Here is an 18989-nt window from a genome sequence, read left to right as displayed (position 1 = left end):
CAAGAAACAAAAGCAAAATGTCTGTCTTAGTAGCTACTTTTCTGTTACAATAAGATGATGAAAGATATTTCCTATCCATTCACACTGAGGCAGTGAGAGGCCAGTGATTGGAGGGGAGAGAGGAGGAGGAGCTAAGAGAAGGAAGGGCAGAGAGAGAGGGAGCCTGGGAGCTGTTCAAGGGAGCAGAGGAGGAGACACACACAGATCCAGAAAGTGTCAGATGTGTTTCTGGTGTGCTGAGAGGTTAGAAATATTGGGATAAAACTTTATCATTGTAATTTGGCATTATGTAATTGTGAGTTTCATATACATAAATATATTTGGTTAACTACTCAAGTTTAAGAGTCATGCTTTGCCAGTTACTTGGAAGGAGTGGGTACTGGGCAGGAGAGAGAGACCCGCTGAGACTTGAAGCAGAGGCCTGGCAGGGTGGTACTATATTTTAATCTTTCCCATTACAATAAGACACCAGACCAGGTCAGCTTATAAAAAATTTTATTTGGGTCTTACAGTTTCAGAGGGTTATAGTCTACAACCATCATGGTAGAGAGCCCGGAACAGACAAGCAGGCATGGTGTTGAAGCAACAGCTGAGAGAATACATCTTGATCCACAAGCATGAGGTCGGGGGGGGGGGGGGGGAGCTAACTGGGAGTGGTGTGAGCTCTTTGAAACCTCAAAACCCACCCTCAGTGACACACATCCTCCAACAAAGCCACACCTCCTAATCCTTTCCAAACAGTTCCACCAGCTGGGACCCAAGCACATGTGAGCCTATGGGAGCCATTCCCATTGAAACCACCACATCTTCCTATCCCGCAGTGGATTTGGATAAAAACTGGTAACAGATTCAATACTACTCCCAGAGAAGACACTGTAGGACTGCCAAAGATGGCTTTGTTAGGATCCACACACAACAGCATGACTCGCTATCTATGCTGAATCATGGTCATCCATCAAACCAACCCAACAGAGCAGAAAGATTTTATTTTAACCTCTAAAGTTTGGTCATGTTTAAATCAGGGATCTTATGTGCTTTTATCTGCAGCATAGTGGCTAGCTAGTTGGTTGGGTAATACAGTATGTAGAGCCTTTCAGTAAGAAAGAAGTATCCCCCCCTATGCTAGCTATGAACAAACCGTGGTAGCCACTGGTAATCTAATATGGAAAAGGAGCACTGGAGAGACAATGAGGTGTGCTGGCTGCTGTGGGAGGAATTTGCCTGGGGATAATGGCTGCTCAGAGGAGAGGGTGCTGCAGAGGTCAGGGTGCTACAGAGGAGTGACTTGCTCCAGGGTGTTCAATATTTCCTACAAAATATATATCTAAATAATAATGACATAAACACATGTCTATATAATGCTAAAATATACTCACCGCCCCCCAAGTTCCACTAATATGGACTGTATTTTCCTGTTTCTTTGAACTGGTTTTACTTGAGTATTTAAAATGACTGTGAACCTCTAAGGTACGTGCATATATGAAGTTCTCTTCCTGATGTAAAACTTCATGCCCTTTATTGTCCTTATAGATGGTAGATTTCTGTGTGATCTATTATCATCTCCCATTTTCGCTTTTTTTTTGTTGTTGTTGTTGTTTTGTTGTTGTTGTTGTTTTTTGTTTTTTTGGATTTGGTTTTTTCGAGACAGGGTTTCTCTGTGTAGCCCTTGCTGTCCTGGAACTCACTCTGTAGACCAGGCTGGCCTCGAACTCAGAAATCCGCCTGCCTCTGCCTCCCAGAGTGCTGGGATTACAGTTGTGTGCTACCACCGCCCGGCTCCATTTTTGCTCTTTTAGAAGTATGTGCTTTGTTTATGCATCTGCACTGTTGTATGTGTGGTACTCGTGCGTGTGGTGGGGAGAAGGGCTGAGGTTGGTGTGGGGTATCTCCCTCAATCACTCTCCACTAAGTGTCTCTTCCCAAACCTGCATCTCACTCTTGCTGAACCTGGAGCTCACCACCAGTTCTGGCTATAGTCTAGCTAGCTGGTTGGTTCTCCTGGCTTTTCCCTGCAAGCGCTGAGATTACAAGCAGCTGCTTAGCTTTTACTTATATTCTGGGGATCCCAACTCCAATCCTCATGCGTACACAGCAAGCATCTTATTTATGGAGTCATCTCCATAGTCTTTAGTATGCTCTGTTTGACACAAAGGAAACAGTTGTGTGTAGTGTTATATACATATACTGTCTGTAGGTTGAAGCAGGAAGACCAGGAATTCAATGTCAGCCTCTGCTACACAGTAAGATAGCAAATTTGAGCTAGCCTGTGCTACATTAATCCCTGTTAAAAAGGAGAAGAGAGAGGAAGTGTGTGTAAGTGTGTGTGTGTGTGTGTGTGTACCACTGGTGGAGACCCAAAGAAGGTGTTGGAGTTTCAAACAATTGTGAGCCATTACAAGGGTGCTGGCAATTGAACCCTGGGCTTCTGGAAGAGCAGCCAGTGCTCTTAAACAGCTGGGCTGTCTCTCTGTCCCTTAATTTGTATCTCTTAAACTGAGAAGTAAAACTGCTAGAGTGTAAAGATACTCTTTGTTTCTTTCTTTCTTTCTTTCTTTCTTTCTTTCTTTCTTTCTTTCTTTCTTTCTTTCTTTCTTTCTTTCTTTCTTTCCAAGCCTTGATTTTTATTACTTAAAAAAGCTGCATATTTATTTTGCTTTCTGACTTGGTGTTTGTGCTTCCAACATTTTCACAAACGATTTTCTGCTCCTCCATAAGGAACGTCTACTTGATCCTGTCACGGACACACTTGGCACACGTGGAACCACCACGGGCCCTGCTGATGGGCTTCTTCGTCTTAGACAAGCTCATTGGAACTTTGGGTCTCACAGCACGAACCCCTCGTGGTCTTCCTGGGCACACACCACATGTGAGTTTAGGTGCCTACCCAATGTCTTGGTGTAAAGGTAAGCAATCCTGTTGCCAGGGGTTCAAGACAGCCTAGTTTTGTTAGAGGCTGTATTGTAGGAAACCTACGATGGTATGTCAAACTCCGGACCATCCCGAGTGCCTCTAAGCATCATCACCGGAAGAGGAAGATACTCTTTCAACCTATCAGTGTATACTCCTCCCTAGGTAACTTGAACCTTACTCCTTTTAAAGGGGGTAGATGGATCTGATGGCTTCCCAGTAAGGTGACTGATAAACCTACAGGTTGTTCTTGCTGGAGTCAGACTCCATTAGCTTCCCCAGGAATTGCTACAGTCTGTCTTAAAGCCCCAGGCTCCCAAATGCTCTTTACCAGAGAAGTGTCACATACTTTACCTGACATCGGCAGGTTAACTCCTGATTTTTCTCTACTTACCTTGCAAAAGGTTTCTATTATAAAGAAAAGAGGCCCATCCCAGTTGGTTTAAAGAACAGGAGAGTTTATTATAAAAACAGATGCAGAAATAAGAAAAAAAATTCTACAATTTCCCAGGCTTTATGGAAACTATGGGGCAGGGACAGGGTAATTAGTAGGGGCATTTTTAGTTCTCAGAAGTATCTACTTCCAAGTTTACTTGAGGTATTGGACGGGTTTACTGCAACTGTAAGGCCCAGGCTCCCTGATTCCTGTCACCTGGAAGATGGAGGCTGCTCTAGGAAACCAGGAGCTGCCCACATATCTTTCCCTTCAGCATCCCTAAGTTCAGCAAGAAGAGTCTCTAGAATGCATCAATTAGCAAGAAAGAGTCCATGGCCACTGCAGTTGACCTCCATCACTCCTGCTACATTCCTTTGATGAGAAGCAAGTCACCGATGCCACTCATACTCCAGAGGACAAAGTTACATGTACCTGAACATGAGGGTGAGGACTGTGGAAGTCACCCTCGAGTCTGCTGCATGCACCAGTCACAATGAACGAACAATATGGGCTGTACAGGCAGGGGGTTCTATCAGAGTCAGAAGAACTATTACCCAATAAACCTGCCGAGCTCCATAAGCTGAGGTGGCACACTCTGCTGTGCCACCCAGATGCTCTGGTGCCCACCAGACCACGGGCAGTAGGTACAATCACCAGCACACAGTTATACGGGGATTCTGCAAATGGCCCTGGATGTGATGGAGATCTGAAATGCCCGGCCACAATAATGGGAGTCAGAAGCTCAAATCTAGCTTAGGAAAGAGACTATGTGCTGAGGCATCAGATGGGAGCTGTGGGGATGAGAACACACCGGGAGGGTTAACGGAGCTTTGGACTGTCTGGAGAAACACGAGAGAGAAGTCCTTCTAATCTCCGTGGTGCACTCCTAAGGACAAAGAAATCAGTCATTAATTCATATATAGTCTACTGAATCTTCTGCTGGTCACATAGTATGATGGTGTGTCTCCTTGACTTTAATTCAGCCCATATATACATTTATGTTATGTGGTCTGCATGTGTCTTCATATGTGGGACAGAGGGAAAGAGGCTCTTACCTGTCTAGTAAGTCACTGGCATCCTGAGAAAGAAAAGATGACAATCAGTCAGTTTCTAGGTTCTTGCCACTGAATACCTTTCCTAGTTCATGCTTGAGGGTCACTCTGCATGCTTCCATGAGAACTAAAGCATAGCACCCCTCCTCACCCCGTTGTATGACGGTGTAGCCCGGTACAAGCCACCCTCTCCATACTCAACGCACACACACACACACACACACACAGACACCACACGCACACATGCACTCACATACACACACACACACACACACACACACACACGCACACACAGACACCACACGCACACATGCACTCACATACACACACGCATTCTCGTGCACACATGCAAACAGTCACACATACCAGGAGTACCTCACCTTACACCTCCCAGAAGGGACCTGCAGGAAGGCTGTTTACTACTCAAAGAATCCCTCTCTGAATTCGGGGCGGGGGGTCTTAGGAAGTGCACCTTCAGAGTGCTGGCATCCAGTTCCTTAGCCAACCTTTCCAGGCCAGAAACCAGGATGCTGAGCTGTGTTACTGCCTCAGAGAAGTTAAAGATCTTGGCCACCTCCTCCGGTAGGTCCCCTCGTTGGTCCAGCCAATGCCAAGGGAGAGCCTTCAGTTGTTCCTTGGTTCGGTCTTGGTTCTGCAGGTCAGTTCTTAGCCTGTGGCTCTCCAAATCCGCCTAAAAGCACAGAAGAGGAGCTACCCTGAGATTCTATGAGAGAGGGCTCTCCCCTGGCTCTCTAAGCACTGAACAGCTAGGCAGGAATATTGTCCTCTACCCCTCTTCCTATACAGCCTTGCCTCACCAGCCATTGTACCTTCAGAAGCTCTTCACAAAGCTCTCTCCTTCCCACCTCATAGTTCTGAGCACATCTGCAGATATTGGGCCACAATGTAACACACACGCGCGCGCGCGCGCACACAAACACACACACACACCACTCAGCTACGCTCTTTCGATGTCTGCTTTCAACCCTGTGAGGGGGAAAGTTCACCCAAGTGAGCAAGGGGGATAGAAGGAGTGATTGCCAAGGACAGATCGGAGTCTCATGGCGTGTGTAGTAATTTTGAACTATCTATTTTGATTCTCACAGAGTGCCAGGGAGAATACGTGTTTTTCCTTAAGGAAAAAAAATGCATAGAGATCTGAAGGCTTCTGAAGACTAATCTCAAATCCAAGCCCAAAACAGTTTTTCAGCCTGCATGATCACAATTCCACGACAGTGGCTGCCCTGGGGACAATTGTTCACAACAAGGGAGAGGCCCTACAGAACTCAGACACCCACCTGCAGAGCCTGCAGCATCTTCCCTTCCCGAGCCTTAAGCTGTTGAAGGTCCCCAAGGTCCTTTCTGAGCTTCCTGCTTCTACGATTGAGTCTTTCCTAGAGACAGACACAGGTGGAGGATGAGGCAGTATCCACAGGGGAATCCTCCACAGAGCACAGAGGACCCTTGGGTGAGACTGTGAATTAACACCAAAACCAGGTCTGGTGCTGGTCACCTTTAATCCCAGCACTTGGGAGGCGGAGGAGCTGTACTGAGTTTGAGGCCAGCCTAGCCTTCACAGTGAATTCCAGGCTAGCCAGGTTTACGTAATGAAACTCTGTTTCAAAAAACAAAATAAAGCCATTTCTGGGGGATGGCTCAGCACTTAGGAGCACTTGCTCGTCTTCAGAAGACCTGAGTTCAGTTCCCAATCCCCATATTAGACAGCTCACAACTGCCTGTAACTTCAGTTTTAGGGAATTCAATACCTTCCTTTCTTCTGACTTCCAAGGACACACACACATACACACAAACAATATTTTCTAAAGAAAGCAAATATAAATAATGTCAGTAACTCTAAATGTGTGAAACAAGATGGGGCCATCATTTATCATGTTTAAAATAAGTAAGATAGAGTTATAACTTTATGAACATATTTAAAGATTTTATTTTTATTTATGTATATGAGTATTTGTCTGTATATGAATATGCACTCGTGTAGAGGCACCCAAGGGCCTTGAAAAGCACCCGCCCCAGATCTCATGAAGAGAGAATTACAAGTGTTTGTGAGCCGCTTGGTGTGGGTGCTGGAAACCAAACACAGGTCTTCTGAAAGAGCAATAGCTCCTCTTCACTGCTTAGCCTCTAACTCCCGCAAACGCACCTCTCTCTCTGTCTATCTGTCTCTGTCTCTCTGTCTCTGTTTCTCTCTGTGTGTCTCTCTCTGTCTCTCTGTCTCTGTGTGTGTGTGTGTGTGTGTGTTGTTGTTGTAGAGACAGGGTTTCACTGTGTAGTTCGGATTGGTTTGGGATTCAGATATCAGCCTGCCTCTGCCTCCAAGTGCTGGAGCTTAAAGGTTTGCACCACCACACCTGGTTCCAAACCATTCCTATTGCATGCTAATGTGAAAAAGTAAGTCAAGAAAGTTTAAACAAATGCTGATGATAAATTCTCCAAGTGCAACAGGATTTCTCTGGACTTGGATTCTGCATCTGCTCCCCAGACCCTGTCTTTGTCCTGGTGCAGCTCTTTGTCTGTGTCTCAGTTGCTATGTCACTTCCCGACAGGCCTTGGTAGATCACTCTAGGAAGGACCACCCATTATTCTCCTTCTTAGATCATAAACACTTGTAGTTCGATTTCTTGCCTGCCTTTCTGACAAGCGCAGTTGGCCTTATTTACATATGTGCAGCAGACACTGTTTTCCTTATAAGAACAATTTCCTTATAAGTGTTATTACTTAAGTGTGGACTTGAAGTCGTGAATCACCTTTGCACTTCCTTCCAATGCCTGGCGTGACACCTTACACACAGCACAGACCTGGGTTAATCATTCAAGGATGGAGGAGCTCTGTCTTTGCACACCTGACTCATGGGAAGCCCTACCCCCTCTTCTGTAGACTTAGTAGACACAGCAGAACACGGCTCTTTCAGCTTTCTGAGTCATCCTGTACATTCTGTTTCGATTTAGGCTCCCTCGTCTGTTGTTCCACATGGTGACAGTGTTCTTGGGAATTTACCCTTCAGGGCTGAGAAAGAAGTTCAGCGATAGAAAGAACATTTACCTGGCATGTGTGGGGCCCTGGGTTCAAACCACAGCTCCACAAAGAAAGAGGGGAAAAAGGATAAAAGAATATTCAGCCTTCATTATTAGGTAGAAAGACCTGACAGGGAAGAATGTACAGGACAGACAGGGAGGGGCCAGCTTTGGCTTCCACCATGCCACCCCTGAAGTTTCAGGTTGTGTATCTGCTTGGCAAGGGTCATTCTTACTCACAGGCACTGATGTGCAAATCTGGCTGAGAACAGAAAAGGAAGCCGCATGAGGATAGATGCTTGCTCAGAACTTCTGAAGCAGAGGGGAGTTGGAGAGTGGGATCCGAGGGCTGAGGATGCGACCACAATGTGTAGACAGCAGGATGATGGGATGGAGGAGGCCACTGCATGGGAGACGTTGGATAACTAGAACTCATTTTAAGGATATGACATCATAAGGAAATATCAGGACCGTTCGATCTTAACATCCTCAGATGACGCAGGTTTCTCCAGCAGATTAGCAGGTGTACAACATATGCCTTTGACTCATTCATCTTCTGAGTAATTGACAAGAAAATACCAATGCTGAGGAGGAGGGACAGCATGTGTGAGGCCTTGAGTTCAAGCCCTAGATCTACTTTTTTTTTAAATAATTATTTTTGAAAAGAGTGGAAGAAAAAAGAAAGAACTAAGGTTTGTTTGGAAAGAAAAAGGTGGAGCCTAGCAAGAGGTTTTGGGCAGAGCAAAATGGTAGAAAAAGAAAAGCTAAGTGTGGTAACCGATCTGTAACTCCAGCACCCAGCATTTACAGGAGGATTACCATCAGTTACAGATAAACTGAGACTACAGAGTAAGGTCCTGTCTTGAGGAATGCAAACAAACAGTGGGGCTGGAGAGATCGCTCAATGGTTAGCTCTGACTGTCCCTGCAGAGGACCTAGAACCCAGGTGGTAGCCCACAACTGCCTGTAACTCTAGTTCCAGGGGATCAGATGATCTTTTCTGGCCTCCTCATATACAGGCATGTGTGTGGTACACATGCAGGCAAAACACTTGTGCACACATAATAAATATAAGTTAATTATACAAAGTTAAAGAAATCCTGTCCATATTACAAATGTACAGTTCTTAAAATGGTTTAACATGGTGAATCTGGTGGCATATGCCTGCAATCCAGCTACCCTGGAGGCTATAGCACAGGGATAAAAAGTAAGATTCTGTCTCAAAATAAAAAGTAAAAAAAAGGAGACTGTATATTTAGCTTACCTTGCATGTATGTACAAGGCCCTAGGTTCAATCTTTACCCTTAGTACTGTGGGGGGAAGAGGAGAAGGAGGAGGAAGGTGAAAAGGAGTGAAAAAGGAAGGAAGGGGGAAGATGTAAAGGAGGAAGAGGAAGGGGGTCGGCACACAGGCAGGGAATGAGGAATGACGGGAACAGGACAAGATCTACATGGAACATTCAATAAATAGTGGTGGGGCAATTTGCTATAATTTGGGAACGGTAAAGTTAGATTTCTACCTTACACTTTCACCAAATATCTTGGCTATTTTAACTTCTCCAAAATACACGCTAAAATGTACTTGTTATGATATTCTGTGTAACCCAAAACCAATAGCCTGTGAATAATCCAGTTTTCTAACTTTTGGTCTGTTCATGGGGTCAGACAGAAAGACATTCAAGAGATCTGGATGCATTGATAGGAAAAATGGGGAAATGTTCAAAACGTAGGAAGGACGTAGGAAAGAACGGAGGGAGCTGGAAACACGGCTTGGGGGGTAAAGGCACTTGCCACCGTGTCTCACAGTCTGAGCTTGGTCTGCACAACCCACATGGTGAAAGGCGAGAACTGACTTTACAAAGCTGTCCTCTGGCCTCCACATGCAAGCCGCGGCACACCCCTGCCAAACAACATATAGACACATAATAATAATTCATCGTTGTTTTCTCTTTTGAAGCACTGGGGATTAAACCCAAGGCTTCATTTATGTCAAGCAGGACTCTACCTCTGAGCTACATCCCTAGTATATGTCTCTCTGTCTCTGTCTGTCTCTCTTGTGAGTGAGTGAGTGTGCGTGTGTGTGTGTGTGTGTGTGTGTGTGTGTGTGTGCATGTTTAAAAAGACTATTCAAACACACTGATTTTTTTGGACGTATAGATCAAAAGAAATCTAATGCTGGTTACTTCTGAAGACTGTGAATGGGTAAAGACAAGGGAAAATATTTCATTATTATTTTATTTATTTGGAAGGGGGCACACACTGTAGAGCTTGTGTGGAGATTTGTGAACAGTGGTGGGAGTCATTTCCATTCTTCTACCATGTGAGTCCCAGAGATCAAACTCAGGGAATCAAGCTTGGTTACACATTCCTTTACCTTCAGTGGTCTCCTATCTCACAGGCAAGAGTTTCAGTTTTGATATTTTATCTTTTGGTATTGTTTGGTTTTGCTACCAAAAGTGTGAATAATTTTTAGAAAAATAAATAAATAAAATAAAAAACAACAGTCATTATTAGGAAAGGAAGGAAAGGGGGAAATAGGACATCATGTACAAGTTTTCGGATTTCAAATCTTTGCAAGATAACAGCACGGATAAATCTTGATTGCATGTCTAGACTAGCTTCTATGACCATCCACAGGAAACTGTATAATCTTAATTGAGAAGTGGTTCTCAGCCGGGCGGTGGTGGCACACGCCTGTAATCCCAGCACTCTGGGAGACAGAGGCAGGCAGATTTCTGAGTTTGAGGCCAGCCTGGTCTACAGAGTGAGTTCCAGGACAGCCAGGGCTACACAGAGAAACACTGTCTCGGAAAAAACCAAATCCAAAAACACAAAACAAAAAAAAAGAGAGAGAGAGAGAAGTGGTTCTCATTTCTAGTACAGCATCTCATGAACTAGTACATTATCTAGGACAGCATCTCTTTGTCCAGTACAGCATCTTATTAACTAGCACATTATCTAGTACAGCATTTCATTGTCTAGCACAGAATCTCATGAACTAGTACATTATCTAGGACAGCATCTCATTGTCTAGTACAGCATCTTATTAACTAGTACATTATCTAGTACAGCATCTCATTGTCTAGTACAGCATCTTATTAACTAGCACATTATCTAGTACAGCATTTCATTGTCTAGCACAGAATCTTTTGAACTAGTACATTATCTAGGACAGCATCTTATTGTCTAGTACAGCATCTTATTAACTAGTACATTATCTAGGACAGCATCTCATTGTCTAGTACAGCATCTTATTAACTAGTACATTATCTAGTACAGCATTTCATTGTCTAGTACAGCATCTTATTAACTAGTACATTATCTAGTACAGCATCTCATTGTCTAGTACAGCATCTCATGAACTAGTACATTATCTACTACAGCATGAATAAACACAGTGGCCCATATTTCCTAGGTCTTCACCATCACAGTAGCAGGATCACTTACAGAGATCACATAGAGCGACCTGGAAACCCTGATATTAGCAGAGATCAACACAGAAAAGCAAAGACCAAGGCCCCGAGTTGGATAACCAGAAAAGTCAAAGGAGTGTGTCAGTTACAGTTCCCATGTCTCTGTGGGGATCTGAGCTTAGAAGGGGTCCAGTGGGGTGACACAACCTTACCTTGTAGTGGCTGATGGCATTTTCAATGGAGAGCTCAGTATGGGACTGGTGTTCAGGGGATTGGAGGCATTCCTCACACAAGAGAAGTCTGCTAGCCTCACAGAACCTGCACACTCTCTTCTGGTGGGTGTGGCAGATGTAATTGTCTCCAAGGACCCCCTCAGAACAGGGCTTCCTGCAGACTGGGCAGCCGAGAACCCCAGAGACTGAAGCCTTATCCATGTGCTGGGTCAGGCACATGCGGCAGAAGAGGTGTCTGCAGTCAGTGCTCACAGCCTCTTTCAGGGGATCCAGGCAGATAGGACAAATGTCCTGGTTGTCCTTGTCAAGAGAGACCATGGTCCCACCTCACTAGTATCCCCACTGGGTCTTTTGAAGGCCAGACAGTCCCAGATGAGAGGGCTCAGTAGAAGTTGATCTGGAGCAAGATCTGAACTCAGGCCTGGACTTAAGGCCACTGTCCACTACCAGAGAGTCCAGAATCTGGGCTCTCTGTAAAAACTCTCTGTAAAAAACACAGCCCTTCAGGAATTTCAGAAAAACTCAGCATTTACTAAACTTAAAACTATTCTTTATACTATTCTTCCATACACCTGGAAAAAGCAGGTGGTCCAAACACCAATCCTGTTTTGAGAGTTTTCTGTGCAATCATTTTATAGTTTAAAGCTAAATTTTAGGCCACCCTGTTACTGTCAAGGCCAGAAGTAAACTATCAATGGCAAGCTGACAGTCTTCTCTACTGTATGTCTGGCAGGGAGAACTCAGCTAGAGCTTTATGTGTCCCCTCCTAGGCTGGAACCCTGCAGGGTTCACTGCCACTGTTTGACACCACCAACCTCTTACGGTGGAACCCTGTCAGTGACTCTATTAACCATCAAGTTGTCTAAGGCTGCAATGATGTCATGTTGAAAGAGAAAGAGAACAGGAGGGAGGAAGGAGAGGGAGGGAGGAAGGAAGAGAGGGAGAAAGAGAGAGAACATATGAGACTACTTTGTTCTTTCCTTTCAAACAACTTCCAAGGATGACCTAAAGAAGAAAATGCTTCCTCCTCCTCCCCTTTATCCCACTTCTTGTCTGCGCACCCTCCCCAAAATATCTCTCTTACTACCCTACCTCAAATCTCTCCTTTTCAACTTCGTTTTCCTGGTCTCCTAGGGAGTCCTAGGGAGACCAGCAGGTGAGCTGGTTCTTCTCAAATTATGCCAATTATATACACTCACATGCCTGCAAAACTAGGGAGAAAGTGAAGAGGCTCTCCCTGCTTCGGTACTGAATTATCAGGGAAATGAAAATACCCATGAGCTGCACTTAGTGAACAGTGAGATGGACTTTGTGGCAGGTGTGGCATAGTTTCTTATAGGTAAGAGGAAAGTCTCAGTGCCTGTAATGCAAATCTCACAGAACTTCAATGCAAATCTCCTTGACTCATAGAATGAGCCCCAAGGACCTCATAGATGTGGAACCAGATTCTAGATGTGTCACATGACTGTGACACCTGGGTAATGCTGCGGACAGTCCACATAATTGTCCTTAACGGTCCCAGCTACAACAGTGGCGGTGCCTGGGGGATATCACAAGTTATATGTTACTCTTTTGATAGTTGTTACCAAATACCCATCAAGAAGTAAACTAAGGGAGGAAGGGTTTTTCTGGGCTTATGTTTGAGGATATTGTTCATCATGATGGGGAAGGGGTGGAGGTAGGCGTGGCTGGAAGACCATAGGGGTGGTTGTTTATATCTGGGTGGATCACGAATCTGAAAGAGATGCCTGCTGGTGCTCAGCTGGCTTTCTCCATACCACCCATTTGAGGTCAGGTCTTCCCTCCTCACTGAAGTCTGTCTGGAAATACCCTTATTGACACACCCAAAGGTGTTCTTCCCTGATGCCCTAGGCAGTTTTACTGCCCCTCCTTACAAAGACTGCTGTCCGTGCTGCACTGGGGGAGGCAGAGTAATAGCTTCCCATCCTTTCATACCCTGTAAACTTAGCCTAGCTCGAGGTACCTCAAGCCTTTCTTTCAGAATCTGCAGTACTGTGAGAGAAATGTTTAAGTTGTCTGAATACAAACAAAATGGATCTATGTTAACCTAACCATGACTACACAAGAAGCATTTCTTTCTCTCTTTTTTGGGGGGAGAGGGGGTTGTTGTGGTTTGTGGTCACAGTTGAGACAGTCTCATGTAGTCCAGGATAGCCTTGAACTCTCTATGTAGCCAAGGGTGACTTAACTTCTGATCTTCCTGCCTCTGCGTCTCAAGCAGGCATGAGTCACCAGTACTGGGGGGTTGAAACCAGGGTTTCATGTATGCCAGACAAGTACCTCGCATCTAATCAACATCCTCAGCCTTATTGCTCAGATTTTTTTGGAATTTGTATTGACAATTCTAAACTAATTTTCATGATATTTTATCAGTGTACACTTGCAGTGAGGACTGACACTTGGGATTGTTACTGGTCTCCCTTGGATTCTCTCTGATGGCTCTTGGTTCATCCTCGTTTCTGAGCATGTTGGAATTTTCATTCTGGTGGAAGACCAGATGCTCTAAAGAGAGTCAGGGTATCCCTCCCTTTAGCTCCCAGACTAACACACCCTTTACTAGCTGGTTTTGTGTCCACTTGACACAAATTGGAATTATCACAGAGAAAGGAGCCTTCCTTGAGGAAATGCCTCCATGAGATCCAGCTGTAGGGCATTTTCTCAATTAGTAATCAAAGGTGGGAGGGCTCATTGTGAGTGGTGCCATCCCTGGGCTGGTAGTCTTAGGTTCTATAAGAAAGCAAGCTGAATAAGCCAGGGGAAGCAAGCCAGTAAGTAACATTCCTCCATGGTCTCTGCGTCAGCTCCTGCTTCCTGACCTGCTTGAGTTCCAGTCCTGACTTCCTTTAGTGATGAACAGCAGTGTGGAAAAGTAAACTCAATAAACCCTTTCCTCCCCAACTTGCTTCTTGGTCATGATGTCTTGTGCAGGAATAGAAACCCTGACTAATACAGACCCCAAAGAATTTCTAGGAGCCTCACACTAGAAGAGGGGAAGGAAAAAACCTTGTGCCATTCGGAAAAGGAGGTTCCTACATCTCTGCTAGACTCACTTCCTATTAAATTAACATCCCTTGACCTTGCTTGTTCAGCTATAGAATTATGAGTGCTTCAGAAGAGGAGGGGAGTAAGACCATTTCTTTCTCTTTTGGCCAAACTAAACAAAGCCACTCTTCTTTAAGAATTTCTGTTTCGGGGCTGATGAGATGGCTCAGGAGCTCCCAAAGTTCCTGAGCTCAAATGCCAGCAATCACATGGTGGCTCACAATCATCCATAATGATCCCTGACACCCTCTTCTGGTGCTGCCTAAAGACAGCTACAGTGTACTTACATATAATAATTTTTTTTTTTTTTTAAAAAGGAAGCTGACTATTCAAAAAAAAAAAAAGGAATTTCTGTTTCCTGCTTCCTTTTCTGATACAGGGTAACTATGTGGCTGGAGGATTTAGTTCACCTTGGGACTTAGTCACACTCCTTCCTTGTAGAGTGAAGTGAACAAAACAAAGCCAGGCTCAGAATTCACTCCTCTGCTTCTTGTATTTAACCCTACTGGTTAATTACTAGTTAATGGAGCCTTGAACCCATGCTCCTCTCCAGTCCAAGCCCCACTTGATTCCTGTTTTAATCTCCTTATCAACTTTACATATGAGCATCCTTAGATGTCATATCACAAGCTCAAGTTCAGTGTACCTTCTAAATTGTTCTAGCCTGAACCGTCCAAAACTGCCCAAAATAGAGCCAGCTCCTTCAGCCAAATGTTTTAGCATTGTTTCTACACAGACAGTAGGTGGTGCTGTCTCCCAAGTTAGGACTTGACTTCAGAATCTGCTGCCACTGACCTGTTCTCTCTCTCTCTCTCTCTCTCTCTCTCTCTCTCTCTCTCTCTCTCTGAATTTACTTATTTGTATGTATGTGTACCTTGTGCATGATATCCGTGGATATCATAAGATGATCTCAGATCCTCTGTAACTGGAGTTATAGGCAATCGTGAGCCACGTGGGTGCTGGGAACCAAACCTGGGTCCCCGGCAAGAGCAACAAGTGCTCCTATACTGTGCTGTTCACCAGGTTTCCAGGCTATTTCTTTTAGAATTATGGCTGAGACTGGAGAGATGGCTCAGTGAATAAAAATGCTTGTCACACAAGTTTGATGACCGAAATGATCATATTTCCATCCCTAGAACACATTTTAAAAGCTGGGTGTCGATGCATACGTGCAAGGCAAGATGGGAAACAGTTAGGAGAATGGGTCATAACCTTTCAGAATGGAAAATGAGAACAGACTTCTGAAGTTTGTCCTCTGTTCTCTACATGTCCCTATGTCATATAGGCATAGTCAGTACACACACACATGCACACACACAAGCACACACACACAAACACATACATGCACACATATGCACCCAAACGTGCACACACATGTACATCCACATGTACACACACATGCACACACACATGTACATACACACATGCACACACACACATGCCCACACATAGCAGAGCAGAACAAATCTGGCTGTGAGGTCTGTGCTGTATTCACTTGGTAGAGTATCTGCCTAGCAGACATGAGGTTTGTTCTCCAGCAGCACATAAAGCTGATCATGATGAATGAATAATTTTAATCCCACCACTTAGGAGGTGGAGGTCAGAGAATCAAAAGTTCAAGGTCATCCTCAACTATATATTGAGTTGGAGGTCAACCTGAGGCTGGACCAAGGAGAAGAGTGTACCTGTGAGAAAACCTAGCTGCTCTGGAATTGTGTCCTTTGATAAACTCCATCCTCTGTCCAAAATGTAAACCCCAGCTCCAACTACCAGCCAGCATGTTGAATACAGCTACACAATCGAGAGAGCACTTAGGGAAACCACAGAAAGGTTCGAGGCTCTAAATTTGAACATAAAGATCCTAGAAAAATTAGGCAGCTCTTGGGCCTAGGAGACATGGAGAGCTCAGCCTGATGGAGGAGCAACCTCAAACACTCAGTAGTGGTCTCAAGTAGATCGAAGTGTGAGAAACTGAGCTCAAGGTGAGGCGGCTTGTTCCTGTGATCCCAGAACCAAGGAGTTAAAGACAGGAGTTCAAGGTCATTCTTGGTTATATATTGAAGTTGGAGGCTGGCCTGAGCTACACAGATTGATCTCCAAAAAGCAACAACAGCAATAATAATAAACCCAAATGAATCAGGGGATAGTAGAACATGCCTCTGATCTCATCATTTGGGAGACAGTCAGGAATCTGTGGTACAAAGCTGTAGTGGCCACAGTCTCTTCAAATTGCCTCAGAATAGATTTTAAGTATTATCACTATAACAAAAACAAACAAAAATCTAATTAGCCTGAAGTATATTGAAGTAATTAGTCATTCACTAGATAAATAATCCTTATTTACAGCCTTAGGAGATGTGCAGAAACACAGCAGATGGAGCAGTGTGGATATCTGGGCTATAGATGTTGTAAAGAGGTATGTCTCTACCTCTTGAGTGGAATGGGTAGCATCATCTGATCTGTTAGACACACCTGTGTCAACAAAAGTATAAAGTTATGCCATTATACACTTCCTTGAAACAGAGCAACATATGAGCTTTCAAACTCAGAGTCCAGAGATGAAGCAAAAGGAGTTGGAAAGTGCAGAGAATAAGTTAGATCAGGAGTCAGACAAAAGCAGGAACCCGGCAAGAGCTGAGGTATGTTGTGGCTGTGTGTGGCATCCAAAGACAAGGTTCTCACTTTTGCACTGTGTTTACACAGTTATCTTATTTTTGTTACATATATATATATATATATATATATATATGCTTATTTATTTTATTTATGAGTACACTGTAGCTGTCTTCAGACACACCAGAAGAGGGCATCAGGTCCCATTACAGATGGCTGAGTCACCATATAGTTGCTGGGAATTGAACTCGGGTCCTTTGGAAGACCAGCCAGTGCTCTTAACCGCTGAGCCATCTCTCCAGCCCTGTGAAATGTATTCATAGTTATGTTTGCTTATTCATTCTAACTAGGCTTTTCCTTGTAATGATTGACATTTGGGGTTCAGAGAAAGGGCAGTTAAAGAGGGCCTCTGTGTCTTGCATCTTCTAAGGTATCTGGTGTGTATTGGGTTAATGCCAACTGGCTCCATGGAGAGGTGGCTTTTCCAGAGTACTGTTGCCTGCTGATAACTCACCTGACACCAGAGACTAAAGGGTAAAGTCAGAAGACCTGTGATATGAAACACCACAAATCTGTGGATAAACTAGACTTGTCAGTGTCTAGTCAAAAAGGTTCTTTCTCAGGAGTGCAATGTGACAGACTGTGTATAACATGGGATGCAACTACTTCTTACATTCCTCACATAAATTCAGTGAAGGTTAATATAATTATCAAAAAATATAAGAAAAATGATAGATTTTTATATTATAACAAAATATCTTGAACTGGAGACACGGCTCATCAATTCAGAGAACTTGCTGGTTTCCCAGAGAACTAAAGTCAGTTTCCAGCCCCCATATCAGCTGGTTCACAACTGCCTATTGGTCCAGTTGAATGCATAGGACTCATCTTTCTGAGCTCCATGGGCACAACACATGTGGCATGCATACACAGACACCCACACATATGCGCTTGTGCATATACATGCACAGACACACACACAAATAAAAGGTTTTTTTAAAAAACAAAACAAAGTTTTTCAGTTTCTAACAAAATAAAATTAAAGCCGTGGTTCTCTTTCCTAATACAGTTCTTTATACAGTTTCCTTTAGTATAGCTCTTCATATTGTGGTGACCTTCCAACCACAAAATTATTTTGTTGCTGTAATTGTAATTTTTATGAAGGAGCAGTATTTTAGTTTCTAAGACCATGGGGAAAATGTGTTTTTCCAATGGGCATGACCCACAGGTTGAGAAACACTGAATTAAAGTTTTATATCAAATGAAAAACCACATCTTAGATTTATTTAATTTTTTTTTAATGTATGACCCTGTTGCTGTCTTCAGACATACCAGAGGGCATTGGACCCCATTACGGATGGTTATGAGCCACTGTGTGGTTGGGAATTGAACTCAGGACCTCAGGAAGAGCAGCCAGTGCTCTCAACTGCTGACCTTTTGAACTCTTGTTGACTTTTGATAAAATATTGTGTTATGGGTCTGGGTCAAGTGTCACTCAGGACAGCCTCCTAATCTTCTAGCCTCGATTTCCCCAGTGCTGGGATTACAGGTATGTCTGTCTTGGTGCCTTGGGCCTTACACATTCTAGGTGACCCTGAAACATGCTCAGTTTACTGGACAACAGATATCGATGATTTAAAAGTGAGATGTAAGTGAAATAATACATATACAAGAAAAAAATTCAAAGAGTCACCCTCACCAGGGTATTCCAATTTCTGTTGTCTTTTAAAGCACTATACAAATAAAACAAAACTTGCCTGAAAAATCAAATTCTGAGGGCTAGAGAGATGATTCAGACCATTGACTGCTCTTCCAGAGGAACCAGGTTAGATTCCCAGTAACCAAAGGGCAGCTTACAACCATCTATATCTCCAGCTCCAGGAGATCCAGATGCCTTCTTCTGGCTTCCATGAGTATTGCCCGTGGTTTGCAGACACATCCAGGCAAAATACCTATATACATAAAAAATTATTAATAGCAATACTGAGATGAAAATTTTAAATTAAAGAAATGATTTAATTTAAAAATAAATTAAATTTTGCTCCAGATCTGACAGGCTGAGTATGAATGAAGTATAAAACCTTACACAAATATTTGCTTTAACTCAACCCTAAAGCAAATGAAATAGACAGGCCTGAAGGGTGTGGCATTTCTGAAAGTGCTCTGCTTTCAGCAGTTGCTATAATCAAAGTGACCTCTATATTAAGAGTGGATACTTTTGAGAATAAGAGGAAGGGCTAT

At 43.8% G+C, this 18989-nt stretch overlaps 1 protein-coding gene across 1 annotated transcript; it reads right to left on the bottom strand.

The window, feature by feature from the left end:
* Positions 1-4162: 4162 nt before the first annotated feature.
* Positions 4163-11390, bottom strand: Trim40 (tripartite motif containing 40). The gene is made up of 5 exons (XM_052164422.1): positions 11052-11390; positions 5694-5789; positions 4868-5086; positions 4399-4421; positions 4163-4229 (listed from the first exon to the last, which is right to left on the bottom strand). Exons 1-5 carry the CDS (start codon positions 11388-11390, stop codon positions 4163-4165), a joined length of 744 nt encoding a protein of 247 aa, XP_052020382.1.
* Positions 11391-18989: the final 7599 nt, after the last annotated feature.

Source organism: Apodemus sylvaticus, chromosome 19 (genome assembly GCF_947179515.1).
Source record: "Apodemus sylvaticus chromosome 19, mApoSyl1.1, whole genome shotgun sequence".
Classification (NCBI taxonomy): domain Eukaryota; kingdom Metazoa; phylum Chordata; class Mammalia; order Rodentia; family Muridae; genus Apodemus; species Apodemus sylvaticus.
This window is presented reverse-complemented; position numbering and strand designations above follow the sequence as displayed.

Coding starts and splice junctions, on each gene's coding strand:
- Trim40 (XM_052164422.1), bottom strand. CDS start 11,390: ATGGTCTCTCTTGACAAGGACAACCAGGACATTTGTCCTATCTGCCTG. Junction 5,087..5,693: donor AGATGCTGCAGGCTCTGCAG/GTGGGTGTCTGA, acceptor CTGTGCTTTTAG/GCGGATTTGGAGAGCCACAG. Junction 4,230..4,398: donor GCCAGTGACTTACTAGACAG/GTAAGAGCCTCT, acceptor CTTTGTCCTTAG/GAGTGCACCACGGAGATTAG.